We start from the raw sequence: 15,205 nt of genomic DNA on the forward strand, positions 1-15,205 counted from the left end.
AAATAGACGAGGACAAACGTGCATAATTAGAGAAACTTGTTGAAATAGAAAATTGCTTAAGAGTTTCTTACATGCACAAACAACACAAAGTTACTTTCAAATTAAGAGTGAGAGAAGACAGAAGAAACATGACATAAAAGGGAAAATTTGATTACAGCAGAGCAGAAAAGTTCAATGACTTTAAGGGGAGGAATCCTGGGATTTTTTTTAAATTGTAGCTGCTAAAAGTTAATCAGAATTATATTCTAGAAAGAAAAAAAAGGAGGAAGAAAGGGAGCCTTGTAGACCTACCTCCCTATCAAGGCATTGTAGAAATTACCGAAGACTGCACGTGAATTACACCTGGCACACACAAGACACAGGAGAGAGTTTAGTTAAATAAGTTTATTGTCTAACGCTTACATTTGTTACATCGCCGCTGTAAAGTGCGACAAATTTTCAGCAGGAACTCCCTGTTCCCCCTTTTCCCTCCTATGAACTGCTTTAGGAACCAGGCCTCATTCTTTAGACTCACAAAAGCGAAGTGGACATGAAGTTTCAGTGGCACAGTTTTCACAAGTACATGGTTGAACAGAGCTGCTGGGCTGGGCTGCCCTGCCTCTGTGACAGCCGCTGCCCCACAGGAGGCCTGGGGCAAGAACCCGGCTGCCCTGGCCGCAGCAGATCCCCCACAGAGCCAGCTCTCAGGTGAGATGAGTATCAGCCGCCCGTAAATGTTTGCTTGCCCACCCGCAGAGCTCAGAGAAAGGTGCCTGGGTGGAGGCATGGCAAAGGAATAAGGAGTTCTGAGTTCAGTGGTGGGGAAATGAGATTTTTAAAAAAGTATAAAAATTAATGTAAAATACTGATACAAATAAATTTTGTCAGGAATACTGGCACGTGGCAATCTGAACTCAGGTTTTTTTTTTTTTTTTTCTATTAGGGACAGGGAAATTAACACTTTACTGCTGTGTGCAAAGACGTTTAGGGCTGTCAAACTGATACATTTTACCATCTCACTGTAGTGTCTGAACAGCAAGGTAGATGAATTGTTTCCAGCATTACAGGCAACACTAGATAATACTTAAACAAGATAATGTAAACTTTATTCTTAAGGCAGCTGGTACTAACGCTGCACACAGGCATTGCTCAATGCCCATTACAGTAATGGGACACGTAGCACTTGGAAACAAGTAAAAAGAAAATAGCATTATTGGACTAAATGAGGCATGTTGTCAAAATACTTTCCCTTTCACACAAACCATGAAATATTTGGACATCTAGAAAAATAATGCACCTACTCCTCCAACTTCAGCCTGTTCTTTTACAAATATTTCAAAATACTGATAAATAATAGTGACTGCAAGGAGAATGCCAGTGCCAGAGCCAATGGCTCCTAGAAAGTCAGCCAGTACTGAAAGGGCACCGATGCACAAACCACCAAATGCAGCTGCTGTAGGGATGTATCTGTAAGAAAGGAAAAAAACAGGGAAGAAGAAGGTAATAACCAAGGTATCTTTTACAAACATGGAAGAGATTCAACTCAAAATCCCTCATTATGTCACTTTAAAAAAAAGACAGTACAGGTTAATCTCTCTCTAATCTGCTGCTGTAACTTCTTTTGCGTAACTAAGAAAGGCAACAGCAGAATGGGAAGAATCTTCCCTTTTGCAGTGGAAACAGGTATCAAATTTTTCCAACAATCTCTGCTCAAGTTGACACTTCCTCAACACTCTTCACCATCCAGATGGAAGTCAGCATTTCCTTACCTGTTAAGCTCATGAACCATTGATGTATCCCTGTGGCCTCTCATCACCATTTGCTGTTCTTTGAGTTGCTTGGCAACCTGCAGAAAACATTACTTTATGAAACTGCTGCAGTGTTTCACAGTCACTTGATGTTTACTAAGATAAATTGATCAGTCAGTAGCTGGTCAGTTCTAAACCAGAAGCACTGTTTGAAACAATTAAGATAGAACACCTACATCTTTTGCTGATGAGCCAGACACCTCGATCCAAGTCTTGGAGAAGAATGCACAGGATCCCAACATAAATATTATATAAACTATTACATGGACAGGATCCTCAAATATTGCACCCATGGATTCTGGAGGAGACAAGTAGTAGCACAGGCCACCAACAGGGTAAGAGCGAGCAGGGCCACCTCCACTGACATCCTGAGAGGGGAAGAAAAAGGCAATAAATTATTTTTCACAGACTTCCCACATTCCCATCCTGTATTAATAGAGGAATTCCTCTTTGATGTTTGAAACAGCTTTTATACACAAATGTAAAAAAAGTAAGTATTCCCATTGATGAAATACCAAGGATTCACATCAAAGTAAAAATGCAGTAATTCTACGCAGCTAAAATGTGATCAAGTACTTACTGCCCACTGTCCCAGTAAGTTCACCAAGAAGTTGCCACTGAAACGAACAGACAACATCTGGGAAATGACATAGAGGTTTGATACTAAGGCAGACTGCAGAATGATGGGAATGTTGGAGGTATAGAACAGCTTGATGGGATAGCTGCTGTACTGCCCACGGTACCGTGCAGACTTGATGGGTAAATCCACTCGGAACCCCTGTGGGAAAGAACACAAATGCACCACGGTTCACTTCCAAGACACAAGGTATTCCCAGAATGCCCCAAAGCTATTCCTGACCATGCAGCTCTTGCTAGATAAACAAGGACTGCAAGGTCTGAGATAGTAAAGCCCAAAGGCTTTCTGCTACAGTCTGGATAACAGATTTCAAGGATTTAAAAGTGTTACTGCTTGGTTGTATTACATTCTTTTCACATAAACATGGTTTCTCATCTGCTATCTGGTACTCCTGTAAAATACATTTTATAGCTGAAGGGTTGATAAAAACCTGACATGGCTTCCAACTGAACTAGCCAGTTACCAGCAGACTCTTGTGTGTAAGCCCAGGCTCTTGTGTAGTTTTCTGGGGCAGGACCTTTTCTGAGTAGACCCAAGAAAAGCCACATGAACTTGAAAACATGTTTTTTGGCTTTTTTTTCCCAAAACTCAGACTCAACAACTTAAAAAAATTAAAAATCACATTTTAGCTGTCCCCACCCCCAAAATCTCCATATGGATTCTCCTATAGTGCCCATTAGTAGATACTTAGATTTAAAAAGACACACTAATTTAATGTTTCAAGAAAATTAGGGAAAAATTGAAAAGCTGCACAGTCCACAGAAGCAAAGTTCTCCAGCTCTGTCCAAAAGTATTCTTTTCAGTCAATGATGAATATTAAGAATATTATTGATGTGATGCAACCACTGCAGTATCAGAATCTGTTTTATTAAAAATATTCCCATTGTGTGTATGGCATTCAATGGAATGTGAGATTACACACTAAGTGCAAGTAGGCCTGGTTGTAGAATTTTACAGCTTTACTGTCACAGAGGTAATTGTTACTGAAATAAAAAGAGTTCATTACTCAAGGCTAAGATACTTCAGTTACTCTGGCTTAAACCTTCCCATCTTTTCCAATGACTGCAGTGTTCAGGGTCCATGTGCACTTCCACCTGTGCAGAGCTGCTCTGAGGAGTTTTACCTGGAAATAGATGACTACAGCAAACACAAACACTGTAGCAATCAGGTTCATGAGATTGGGCAGATTCTGTCGGTAAAAAGCCTCCCGCAAAGCCCGGACCTTGTCAGTTCGTGTGGCCAGGAGATGGAATAATGCAATCACAGCACCCTCAAACTCTGTTCCTGCATGAAACAAGAAAGTGAAAGAAAGGTTAATCTCCAAATTAAAAACATTTTTTTTTAAAGTACCTTTCTTTTGGAAATTTTAAGCATGACACACAGAAAATCTGATACAAAAGGACATGGATCCTGTTGTAACAAATATGTCACAACATAGAACCCTTTTTTAGGTTATGGAATTTAGAATGATCCAAAAAAAACATTATTCTTGGTTAGAAAAACAAAACAAAATCATCAAAGCCACACACATGAAAGAATACTCTCTTCCTTTCTTTTCTGGGAGTAGGAGGATGTTCAGAAGGAAGAAATAATAAACAAGGTGAAAAATAGCTTTTAGAAGAACAGTAATAAAAATGTAACAGAACTACTAAGCATTAAATTCTAGCTAACTAAAAACATGGCTCAGGATTTCAAATGAATGCAATAAACGAGTTAATTTCTTGATGCAGTATCTTAAGGTGCTATTTCAGGGGTCTCAGAACAACCAGATGTTGTCAAAGACTGGTTGTAGAATGAAGAGAGTGCAGTCTCTGAAGAATCAAACCAGCTTAAAGTAATTCAGAGGCACCAACTACAGAAGCATCCTATAGCCACAAACAACAGCTGGATTACAAACAACTCCTATGAATGTACAGTATTTCCTATCTTCTCTATTTCCATGGAGTAAGTGATGCTAAAACATTATTTCAGTTTGGAAATCCAAAAATTTTCATTCAAGGGGCCTGACTGCCGCACTTTAAATCAGCAAATGCAAACATGTATTAATCTCCATGTAAGTCAGACATTTTCATGTCCAATGTTAACTGGACAACTGACTTCAGAAGCCAATCACCACACATTAGAACTTTTAAAAAATGTCATCCAATAAAAATTTGATGGTTTATGTGTAGCATACCACCCACTGAAACATGTTGTGACTGACTGTAACAGCACACATACCTCTGCCAGTGTTGATGGTAGTGGGACTGAAAGCTTTCCAGACAATGGTTTCACAGATGTTGGTAGCAATAAACAGGGAAATACCAGACCCCAATCCATAACCTTTCTGTAGCAACTCATCTAGCAGCAACACAATCAAACCAGCCACAAACAGCTGTGAGAAAAGAAACAAAACTGAGCAGAAACAAGAATAAATCATGTCAAGAGTTGTGTATTAATTCCCTGCTTCAGTATTTTCATCATGTGGTAGAGTGATCATTAAGTCTTTCATCTAAATGTCATTCATGCAGAGTTTCTGACCTCTCACATACCAATGCCTGCACATCTCACCTGGCAACGACCTCTGTGCCTTTTTTCAAGGCAGACACAGCAAACAGATAACTCAGTAATAACTTTTTTTCTAAAAAAAAAAAAATTAAAGTTTGTGCATATTCTGCTCTGTTCTGCAGGAGAATGTCTCAAAGCTGCAGCTGTGCCATTTAGTGAGAATTCCTCCACAGCACTGAAGAGCAGCCACTGGAATTCCTGTATTTTTTATAGTCACCAATTCCTGTATTTTCAATTAAGCACCACTCCTACCTGAAATACTTTTGATATTTACTATCCCAGCATTCTCCTCCTCTATGGAATATTTAGAATTCCTCATATCTAGACAGATACAAATAATGATGCTTTGCAGCATTAAAAATAAATAAATTGAAGTCACCCAGACACAGAAAGATTTTTCCTTCCAGCTATACTGTATCTAACCAGTCTCAGTTAACACAAAATGGCTCTTTACAAACCTGAATTATAATAAGAAGACAAATTCCAGCACCCATTTCAGCAGGATCTCCATACATTCCAGTCATAACATACACAATGGCTTGCCCAATGGTAATAATCATCCCAAATACTAAAACAGAGAGAAAGCAAATCCTTTAAAAAAATCTGAAGTTACCTACCAAAGAAATCTGATATCTATTATCACTTAGGCAGGCTTTCCCAAGAATAAAAATACACTCAGTCATTTCAATTGGAACAGTGCTTACATTTCTGAGCTCCATTGAACAAAGCTCTGTCTTTTGGAGTATCACCAACTTCAATGATCTTTGCTCCTGCCAGCAGCTGCATGATCAAACCTGATGTCACAATGGGTGAGATACCTAATTCCATCAAAGTACCTAGAAAAGAAGAAAAATTAAAACAGCTACCATTCCAGCACCTCTCCTAAAGCATTAGGTCTCTTCAAAGGTTCCTGACCTGTAATAAATATTTCTAATAATGCTTCCAATATGTATATTCCTGTACAGCTATGAAAAAACAAAGACAGTTATGGCCTCACAAAAGGCTGCTGTGTTAGAACCTGTAATTTTGAAGGCAGCATGGAAAACCCACGTAGCTTTTAATTACAAATATTTTTGTGGAACTATGCTAACACTGAAGGCCAGTGCACACTGAAGCTCAGCTTTTTTGGCATATCCTCAAGGAACCTTTCCCTGGACAGCATCTTGTCCCTGGTTGTTTATTCTGTCAGTGCTTCAATATCACATTTTCCAAAAGTTTAATTTTGCAGACCACAAAAACATGCTGCAGATCCACAGTTTCTGAGAACACTGCCCTTTAAATCACTGGCTCTAGTTGAGAGTTTAGGATTAGTTCTTAACAAAACAAAGACCATCATTAAGCTGCTCTTAACTCTGCAAACTCACTGGCACTGTGCCACTGAGGTACCAACTCCCAAATGAATGCAATTCAAAGAGGGAAAGCATTAAATTAATTATTATAATTTGGTTCTTTCATACTTGTATCCTGGAGTTTCCATGTAAAATATTAAATAATCTGTCATGGAAATCTCTATTCCTCCAGCAGCCAGAAAATTAGGATGTCAAAAACTTTAGGATTCACCTCACATCCTCCAATGACTTCTTGTCAGTTGACTTAAGTGAAAACTCACTTTCCCACTCCTGCTTTTTATTGCTTTCAGTCTCTCTAGCCTTTTCTTGGCCACTGTTACCATTCTGTTTGGGTAGTGGACAGCATATTTAGTATCATACATTGCTAGGGACACACCAAATTCTGCAAACATTGCAGGAGAATTCAAAGTAGAGAACTTTACCTTTCTATCCTCACTGGTGTAACAAAATTTGCTATTCCTAAGTAAGCAGTACCTTCACATTAGAGGGTTCCAGTGATTTTCTTACTTCCAGCCAATTTTCCAAGCTACAGATGAGATCAGTGTCCTCATTTAGAGTCAGGCATGACTTGGTCACCCATCTTAAGTTTCAGATTTCTACCATTAGTTTGAATCTTAAACATTTGGTTGTGTTCTGCTTTATTCTTCTTAAATACATTAGTTTGGCTTTGCTAAAGTTTATGCCTAATCACCTCTGCCTTTAGCTTTCCCACCTAGACAATTACTCACCCATAACACGGCCAAAGTATTATGAAGTGTAACTGACTTGCACAGGTGAGGCATTTCCTAATCAACACCCTCGCACTGCACATTAGTGCAGCTCCTAATTGGAAAGCCAGAAGATTCCCTGTCCCATATATTAGTTAGAAAGAGACTGCTCTAAAATCCTGAATGGAATCATCACAGAATTTGTGAATCAATATTAACCTCATCTGCATCTCAAAGAAATCGCATTCCTAACATGAAGCACTGCTAAAGTACCAATTTTGATTCCATCTGTGTTAAGAATTTCACAGTGTTCCAACCTGACATCTGGGTGGTGTGGAATTTAACAGCCAACTGTTTTCCTCCTGGTCTGTTTATCCCAACAGAAAACAGAGAAAGGAGTGAGTACCAACCTCTGTTTGATGCCAGAATGACTCGCATCCAATAGAAGGGGTCTGCAGAATCTGATGACATGATTCCAAACAAAGGGATCTGTCAAAGTACACAATAGCAATAAACAGATACACACAATTAGCATGCATTAATACAAAATCTTAACATGTAATGATTCAACTGTTATTGTTTAATTATTTTAAAAAATTAAACCGGAGGTATTGACACCATCTCTTTTAATCCTCCAACTGGGGCATTAACTCAGAGAACTAAACTAAGACCCTTCCACAGGAAAAAGTAAAAACCCCTAGAAAGAAGAAGTTTAAATATGTTTTGAAATATCCCACATGGAACTGTCAATATTAAACACATTCACACAAAACTCCCAACATTCTGTATGTCAGTATTGAGGGATTTTGAGCTCTTTAAAACTCTTTCTAATCACCAAAACAGTAGAGTAGGAATCCAGGCAATCTTAGGGATCAATTTCTGAAAACTCTAGTCTGGACCATCTGTTTTCCTTATTCAATTACTGTGATCTCTCACACAGATGCAAAATTCTAATTATGCATACATCCAGCTGCTAGTAAACCCAGATAAACTCCGTGTTCTTCTAGCTCTATTATCATTCCCACTTCCTCCTTCCAAAAAACAGATAGGTACAAGAGCTGTGTTTTCGCCTTTAAACAGTCCTTCAGAGCTGAAAACAAAAACTATTAAACTACTGCTCTGGAATGGCTGCATTAATAAACATAAGCTAAAAATCCTGATTCTGAAATGTACAGAACATTTTGAAACTTTCACGACATCTCTAAGTCCCTAAAAAATGTATATCAAGTAACACATGGCTTCTCATTTTCTTCGGTATCCACATTTTTAAAGAAAAACATTTTTAAATAACAACAAAAAAAGCCTCCACTCTTTACAAGCCAAGCACAGGTTCTAGGAATGCCTACAACTAATAAAGATCACATAAATATTTACAAAGACAGGCATTTTGAAAGAGTTTTAGCTCACAACTTAGTAAAGTTAAGGATATTCACAAAAAACAAGTTCTACATGTCAACCACTTCACAAAAACATTTTCCTGCAATCTTTACAATCCCATCAGCTTGTTGAAGAGGAATTTGGTAAAAAGTCACTTTTATTTAGTTTTCATCCTTGTAAGTGCTAAAATTTAAATGTAGCTATGAACAGAAGGTAAACAATGCATTGAATTTCTCAGCTTGTTTGTGCTGCTTGATAAATAATTACCTTGGTTGTTTACCCTGCAGCCACTATCATCATTTGGTAAGACCTTTGTAACAAGAAAAAAAGTTTTGTATTTCTGACTAAATATAAACCATTACTTTCTAAAAACATCCATGATCAACACTAAAGACTATTTCAGAGAACCAGGTTTTTTGAACTGAACTTTAAATATTTTAGCATAAAAACAAAAGCTGAAACTGGTAGGTTAACATGAAACAAGCAATATCATGCTTTCAGGGTACTTTTTATGTACAGAACACACATTTTCTGACCACAGATGACATCGATACCTACCTGGCAGCACACTAAGAAAATGAAGAGTGTGATGGCTGTCCATAGTACCTTCTCTCTGAACTGGATCTACAGGACAAAGTGGAGACACCAACATGTTCACTGTAGGCAGAACTTCCACTGCACTCTCACAACAGTACTAAAGGCTGTTATCATTCAGAATTCAATGGAAAGATATCGAACCAGAAAGCATCACTCCTCATTGGAATGTATTTTTAATATGATTTCAGATTTTAGAGAGAGAGAGTGAAAGGTAACTTATGTGGGACTGGTAGACATTCAGTTACTAGAATATATTTTATCTACAGTATTCTAATACAGTGGGTATTTACAGAAGAGCAACAGCATGGCTAAAATCACGGACTTACCAGAGCAAACATGAAAGATTAATGCAAAAAACTTATCTTCAGTACTTATAGCTCTAGGCTTCAACAGAAGTTTTGTAAAAGGCTGGAAATTATTAAACTAAAGCACTATAAAGTTTGTAGAAGGATTGAACTGTTGTGAAGACACATGATTAAAACCAGTAGAACTATGAGTTTTCAACATCAATTCAAAATATTTAGAATTAAGTTCTTCAAAGGGTGTTAGAGGAAGCTTTAAATTCATCATTATGTTCATTCACCATAAAATGATCTTTAAATATTCTTTGTTTTCCTCCAAAATATTTTTATTGATGTAGATTATATAGCACTTTAAAAAGAATGCCAGATCAATGATCACTAGGCATTAATTCATTGAAGAGAATCTCAGAGTCGCAACATTTGAGGTGCCTGTAATTAGTGCCAGGTGCAAGAAGAGAAGGATCACAAGATTTACGTTTGAGTCAGAGGATTACTCAAAGCATGAGACAGAAAGAAATGCACTTGAAGAGAGCAGAGAGAGCTGAGATGCAGGGTTATGTTCAAATTCCCACCTCTCCTCCAGGGACTGTAAACCTGAGGGTTAAGTGTGTTCACTGCAGACAAGTGTAGAGCAGCTACTAAAACATGACATGAACTAACACATAAGAGAGATACAGCAGAAATGGTTGGAGCTCTCTGCCTCCAACCACTGAATCTGCCTGTGGAGAAGTAACAAGAAAAAGGATTAGTGCCTGGTTTAATAGGTACAGAACACCCACAAATGAGAAACTACAAACCAGTGCAGCAGCAGCACAGGTCCTCAAGCAAAGAAAACCCAGAATGTAGTCTACATCTCTATAAGTGAAACCATGCACTTAGAAGCAAAATAATCCAGGTACTTTAATTTATTTCCTGCTACTGCTTCACTCTTAAAAGAGGACAGATGCTAAAAATACAGCACAGAGTTATAAAAAGAAAAATAGTGACAGCAACAAATAAATCAAAACAATACCTTGTGTTAGACTATGCAGTGCTGACCCACTTTACCAAGTCTGAACTCCGCAATTCAGACTTTAGCACAGACTCCTAAAACCAAAAATGCTTAACCAAATTATCTCTACAGCCTCACAGTTAAACTTGGCTTCAGCGGCACGGGTGAAGGTCTAAAACTGCTCTGGTTCTCTCTCTGTGGTGAATATGAGCATTAGAGGAATTCTGCATCACCCAAATCACAGTTATTCACAAGGAAAACAGTCTCTATGAGTCAAGATGACAAAAAAAAAAGAGTCATCCAAACCCATATGTCAGGAATGGCAAAATACACAGTGGTACCAAAATATTCCAGCCACAAATGCTAACAAGCACAGGGACAATAAATTTCACCATCTGATCTGACTCAATTGGACATTTTCTTCCTTTGACATTTTTCTTGAATCATATGAAAATGAAGGGACTTGAGCATTATCATCTTGGTGCTCTGAACAGTGTGTTCTGCTTAGCAAATCTGTGCATGAGGGAAATAAGAGCCCATTCTACTAACTACAAAAGCAGCAATCGCTTTTGCTAATCAAGTTGGCCAAAACGCAAAAGCAACACTCCCTAGAGACAGAAGAAAACACTTTTCTCATCAACAAGAACAGCAAAATGATTCAGTGAGAGCCCAACTCAATCAAAACATAATCTTCATTTAACAATCAATACATGTTTAATGAAAATTAATCTCTTTTTCTATTTGGTTATCTAAATTTCTTGTCCTGGCCTTAAACCAATCCACTAAAACCATTACTGGTCATATCTGCCTGTGACAGCTTGCAAGAAAACAATAAATTATAGAGAATTAGAGTTACATGGAATGACCTAAATCACTTGATAAACTACACAGAAGCAAGGAAGATGACTGAAAATGGTCAAAGGGCTCTTCAGCCTAGGAAAGATGTTCCCAATTACATTTTCACTTTAAATTTGTACAAAGCTGGCAACTGGCAGCCGTTGTCTAGACAGTGACCAAAATAGCAGTAAAGACAAAGTGACCCAAATAGACAGGACAGGAATCTTGGCACCTCTCTGGGCATCTTTCATCCAATGATGGACAACAAGGATAGATCAAGCCCCTCTTCCTCTCTGGCAAATAACATCTGCCACTGAGCTTTACAGAAACATGAGTATCTGTAGGTTTGTGACAGCTTTCTCTTCTCACTCATCTCACAAGACAAAAATGGGATGGCTGTAACCAACTAATCATAAATGTGCCGTAAGTCAGCACCAAAAGATTGCACCAAGGTTCCCCACTGCAGAAACAAAGATGGGCACCTGCCAACCAGACCTGGCACATCCAGGCCTTAGCATGGGGGTCTGGCTCTGGAGATTCCTGCTCTGAAAATGCCTTTGTCTGGCCTAAATAATTTATTTAGAAACCTGTCCCAAAGCTGAAGGATGCTGGAAAGCAACTAGATGGAGCAAAGAGCCAGGGAGTAAATCCCAGTCTTCGGAAAAAATCAGTTCCAGAGGGCTATAATCATAATTTTTTACTGTATCTTCTCCATTCAACTCAGTAGACTCAGCTATGGTCACTGGCACAAACACCTCTACATCCAGTTCTAACCTCTGGGAACCTCTCATTAACCAAAGAGGATTCTCTGAGATGGTGCCATGTTCCCAGTTAAGCTTTCCTTTTTAAGAATATAAAACCCAATATTTAGCTCTTAAGGAATTTTCATGGAAGTCATGACAATAGCCATGACATGTCTATTTGTTACTTTAATTAGATTGTCACATGGGCAATATGTGCTTGCTTGAGTTTTGAAAGCAAAAATGGTGTTTGGTTGGGTTTTATTTTTGGACAAGGCAGGTTTCTTTCTGATCTGTAGAAATTACCTATTTTTAATCTAGAAAATGTGCCAAGAAATGGGAGGAGTTTCAAGGGCTAGAGGACTAGAGAGATCAGCTGTAAATGAACTGAGTTCATTGACTTCAGATCAAAGAGAAATGTCCCATCCAGAAGGTGAACAGGGCAATTACATGAACTGTACCACAGATCACTCTCCCACTTCAGCGAGGTCAATCACAGTTATGGGTGTAGGAAATACCTTGTGGGAAGGGGAGAATTAAATCTCTGCTTCCTGATATACAGAACAATCCTTTTGCAAGTAATATACAAGGCAGCTCAAAGCCAACAGTGAGATCCACAGGAAAACAAAGCTTGAAGACTCTGTCCTCATATGTTATAATAGATCACATGGAGCTGAAGCTAAATAAACTTAGCCTAGAATTGAGATGATTTTAAAAAATTAGTTAGCATCATTACCAAAGGACTTAACAGAAGGGTGCTAAGAATTCACCATCACAGTAATGTTTTACCTTAATGTGTGCTCCCCCCTGCTCTAAAGAGTATGTTCTACTTTAGGGTCCACTGTCTGTATCTATATTGGAGCCTGGACTAGAATATCACAATATTCCCTCCCCTGTAAACTAATAAAAATAAGAACATAATGTGGCACTCACTTTTCTTTCTGGTTTCTGGATTTCAGGTAACACTGCACAGAATGGCTTAATAACTTCTAGAAATTTTACTGTTCCAGAAAAACAAACACACACACAAAAGAAGACAGAAAAATATATTAATGAACATTTATGAATTTATAAAACTTCACAGAACTTTATTTAGCTTCCAAAACTGTCTGAAAACTAATACCCTCTTCTTAAAACAGCTGAAAACAGGACAAAAATGTGAAATAGAATTCTTGTTCTAACCAGATTTGGCCCATTCTTTTTTTCCACAGATGGAATAATTTTAGAGAAGTGGTGCTGTATGTATCACCAGAAGTGAACCGAATTGTATTGCATCTAAAAATAAATGACCTAGTATCAGACTGTGCTAGTTAAACACAGAATGACAGTGACATCAAAAGGTATCCAAAGATTAGAATCCTGTGTTTACTGAAGTATTGAGCTGAAAAAATAATTCAATCATTAAAAAATGTTTAGAAATTGTAATTTAAATGAGTGCAACACTTATTCTGATTGGAACTTCAGGGGATTTTATTTTAGTTTTAATACATCTCTCTTCACAGTTTCCCCTTTAAAAACACAGAAAAGCTCAACAGTTTCAGCTCTTTTTCTGAGGAGAAATGAAATCAATTTAGGGAAAAAAAAATCAAAGCGTATGTGCTTGGTGGGGAATTTGCCCTTCAAAACTTGAACATTATTTCCAGCCCCAACACACTGGGACAGACATAAAAAAACACCACTGGTTCCTTTTCAAAGAGAATGCATTTACTACACTGCCAAATGCATTTACTACACTGTAAGTAACATTTTGGTTGTAGTGCCACGCTTACATGTGCATTCTGATGTGACATATGTCTCCGCTATGTATCCCAAGCCCTCACACAGCTCGCTGGAAGGTGCACCTCACTCCACAGAGGGTGGCACAGCTCCACCGTGACCAAGCTATCAGAGCATCATGGAATGGGTCAGGTTGGAAAGGACCACAGGGCTCATCTGCTCCGACCTCCCTGCTCAAGCAGGGCCATCCCAGAGCACAGGGATGTGTCAGACACTTCTGCAGTATCTTCAGGGAGGGAGACTCCACAGCCTCTCTCCACAATCTGTTCCAGTGCTCGGTCACTGCTCAGGACAGAAGCTCTTCCTCATGTTCAGGTAGAATTTCCTGGACACCAGTTTCTGCCCTTTGCCTCTTGTCCTACTGGGTGGCATCATTGAGTAGAGCCTGGTCCATCCTCTGACACCCGCCCTTTAGACACTTATACACACGTATATATGTGTACATAGGGTATATATGCTCCATACGTGTATATAGTGCATATATATATATATATATATATATATATATATATATATATATATATATACACACAGTAGGGCTAGAGTGGAACATGTCACCCCACCACGAAGCAGTGCCCGGCCTCACGCCGTGCCCGGCAGCACCGACCCTGTGCGGGGAGCGGGTGCTCGGCACCGCCGGCCCTGCCTGCGGCGGCACTCGGAGCACGGGGCCCCATCACCGGCCAAGGGCCACCGGCCACGTCCTCCCCGCGCTGCCCGGGGCCGCTGTTCCCCACCCCGGGTCCCGGCCCGCTCCCTCCCGGCTCCGTCCGCACTCACTGCCCATGGCGGTGGCGGCCCGGCCGCGGTCCCAGCGCTGTCACCGTCGCTGTCGCCGCCGTCACGTGACGCGCGCTGCGGACGGGCCGTCCCTCCCCGCCCGGGGGGGACACGGCGGTACCGCCCTCACGGAGCGCCCCCCGCGCCCTTCCCCAGGCGAGGGGAGCCGGATCGGCGGGATCGGCGGGCAGCGGTGGCCGCCGCGGCGGGGTCAGGCCGAGGGCGGGCAGCCGCCCCGCGAAGGACCGCGCTCCCGGAGTGCTCCGCGCGGCGCGAGGGGCGGGCACGGCCCCTCAGCGCCACACCTCAGCCCTGCCCGAGCGCGGGAAACTGCCCGCCCCTCACTCGCTCAGCCTGCGGGGCTTTGACGTTCCTGTGGCGTTGTCGGTACCGCAGTACCAGGTGAAAAGCACAGGCTGAGCGGTTTGCTACCGAAGTGTTTTGTTAACAGCCCAATCCACCCGTATTGACAGATGGATGTGATAATTTCATAGGGTGAAAGGACACTGGGACATTGGAGCATGTCCAAAGAAGGGCAACAGAACTGGGAAAGGGTCTGAAGCACAAGTCCCATGAGGATCAGCTGAGGGACTTGGGATTGTTCCTCCTGAAGAAAAGAGGCTCGGGCTGATCTCATCACTCTCTACAACTCCCTGACAGGAGATTGTACCAGGTGGGGGTCGGGCTCTGCTCCTGGCTAACCGGTGACAGGATGAGAGGACATGGCCTCATGCTACACCAGGGGAGGTTTAGGTTGGGCATTGGTAGGAATTTCTTC

At 40.3% G+C, this 15,205-nt stretch overlaps 1 protein-coding gene across 2 annotated transcripts; it reads right to left on the reverse strand.

Annotated features, from left to right (window-relative positions):
* Positions 1-369: 369 nt before the first annotated feature.
* Positions 370-14,676, reverse strand: SEC61A2 (SEC61 translocon subunit alpha 2). 2 transcript variants are annotated; one of them, XM_053978744.1, is made up of 12 exons: positions 14,428-14,676; positions 12,805-12,872; positions 8,963-9,028; positions 7,438-7,516; positions 5,676-5,807; positions 5,430-5,539; positions 4,645-4,798; positions 3,548-3,708; positions 2,368-2,565; positions 1,964-2,155; positions 1,749-1,825; positions 370-1,446 (listed from the first exon to the last, which is right to left on the reverse strand). In XM_053978744.1, the coding sequence occupies exons 1-12, from the start codon at positions 14,432-14,434 to the stop codon at positions 1,260-1,262; spliced, it is 1,431 nt and encodes a 476-aa protein (XP_053834719.1). In that variant the 5' UTR covers positions 14,435-14,676; the 3' UTR covers positions 370-1,259. The 2 variants fall into 2 exon arrangements, with proteins under 2 accessions (XP_053834719.1, XP_053834720.1); XM_053978745.1 differs by lacking the exon at positions 14,428-14,676 and adding an exon at positions 9,876-10,022.
* Between the last annotated feature and the right edge of the window lie 529 nt (positions 14,677-15,205).

The sequence above is a fragment of the Vidua macroura genome, chromosome 5 (assembly GCF_024509145.1).
Source record: "Vidua macroura isolate BioBank_ID:100142 chromosome 5, ASM2450914v1, whole genome shotgun sequence".
NCBI lineage: Eukaryota > Metazoa > Chordata > Aves > Passeriformes > Viduidae > Vidua > Vidua macroura.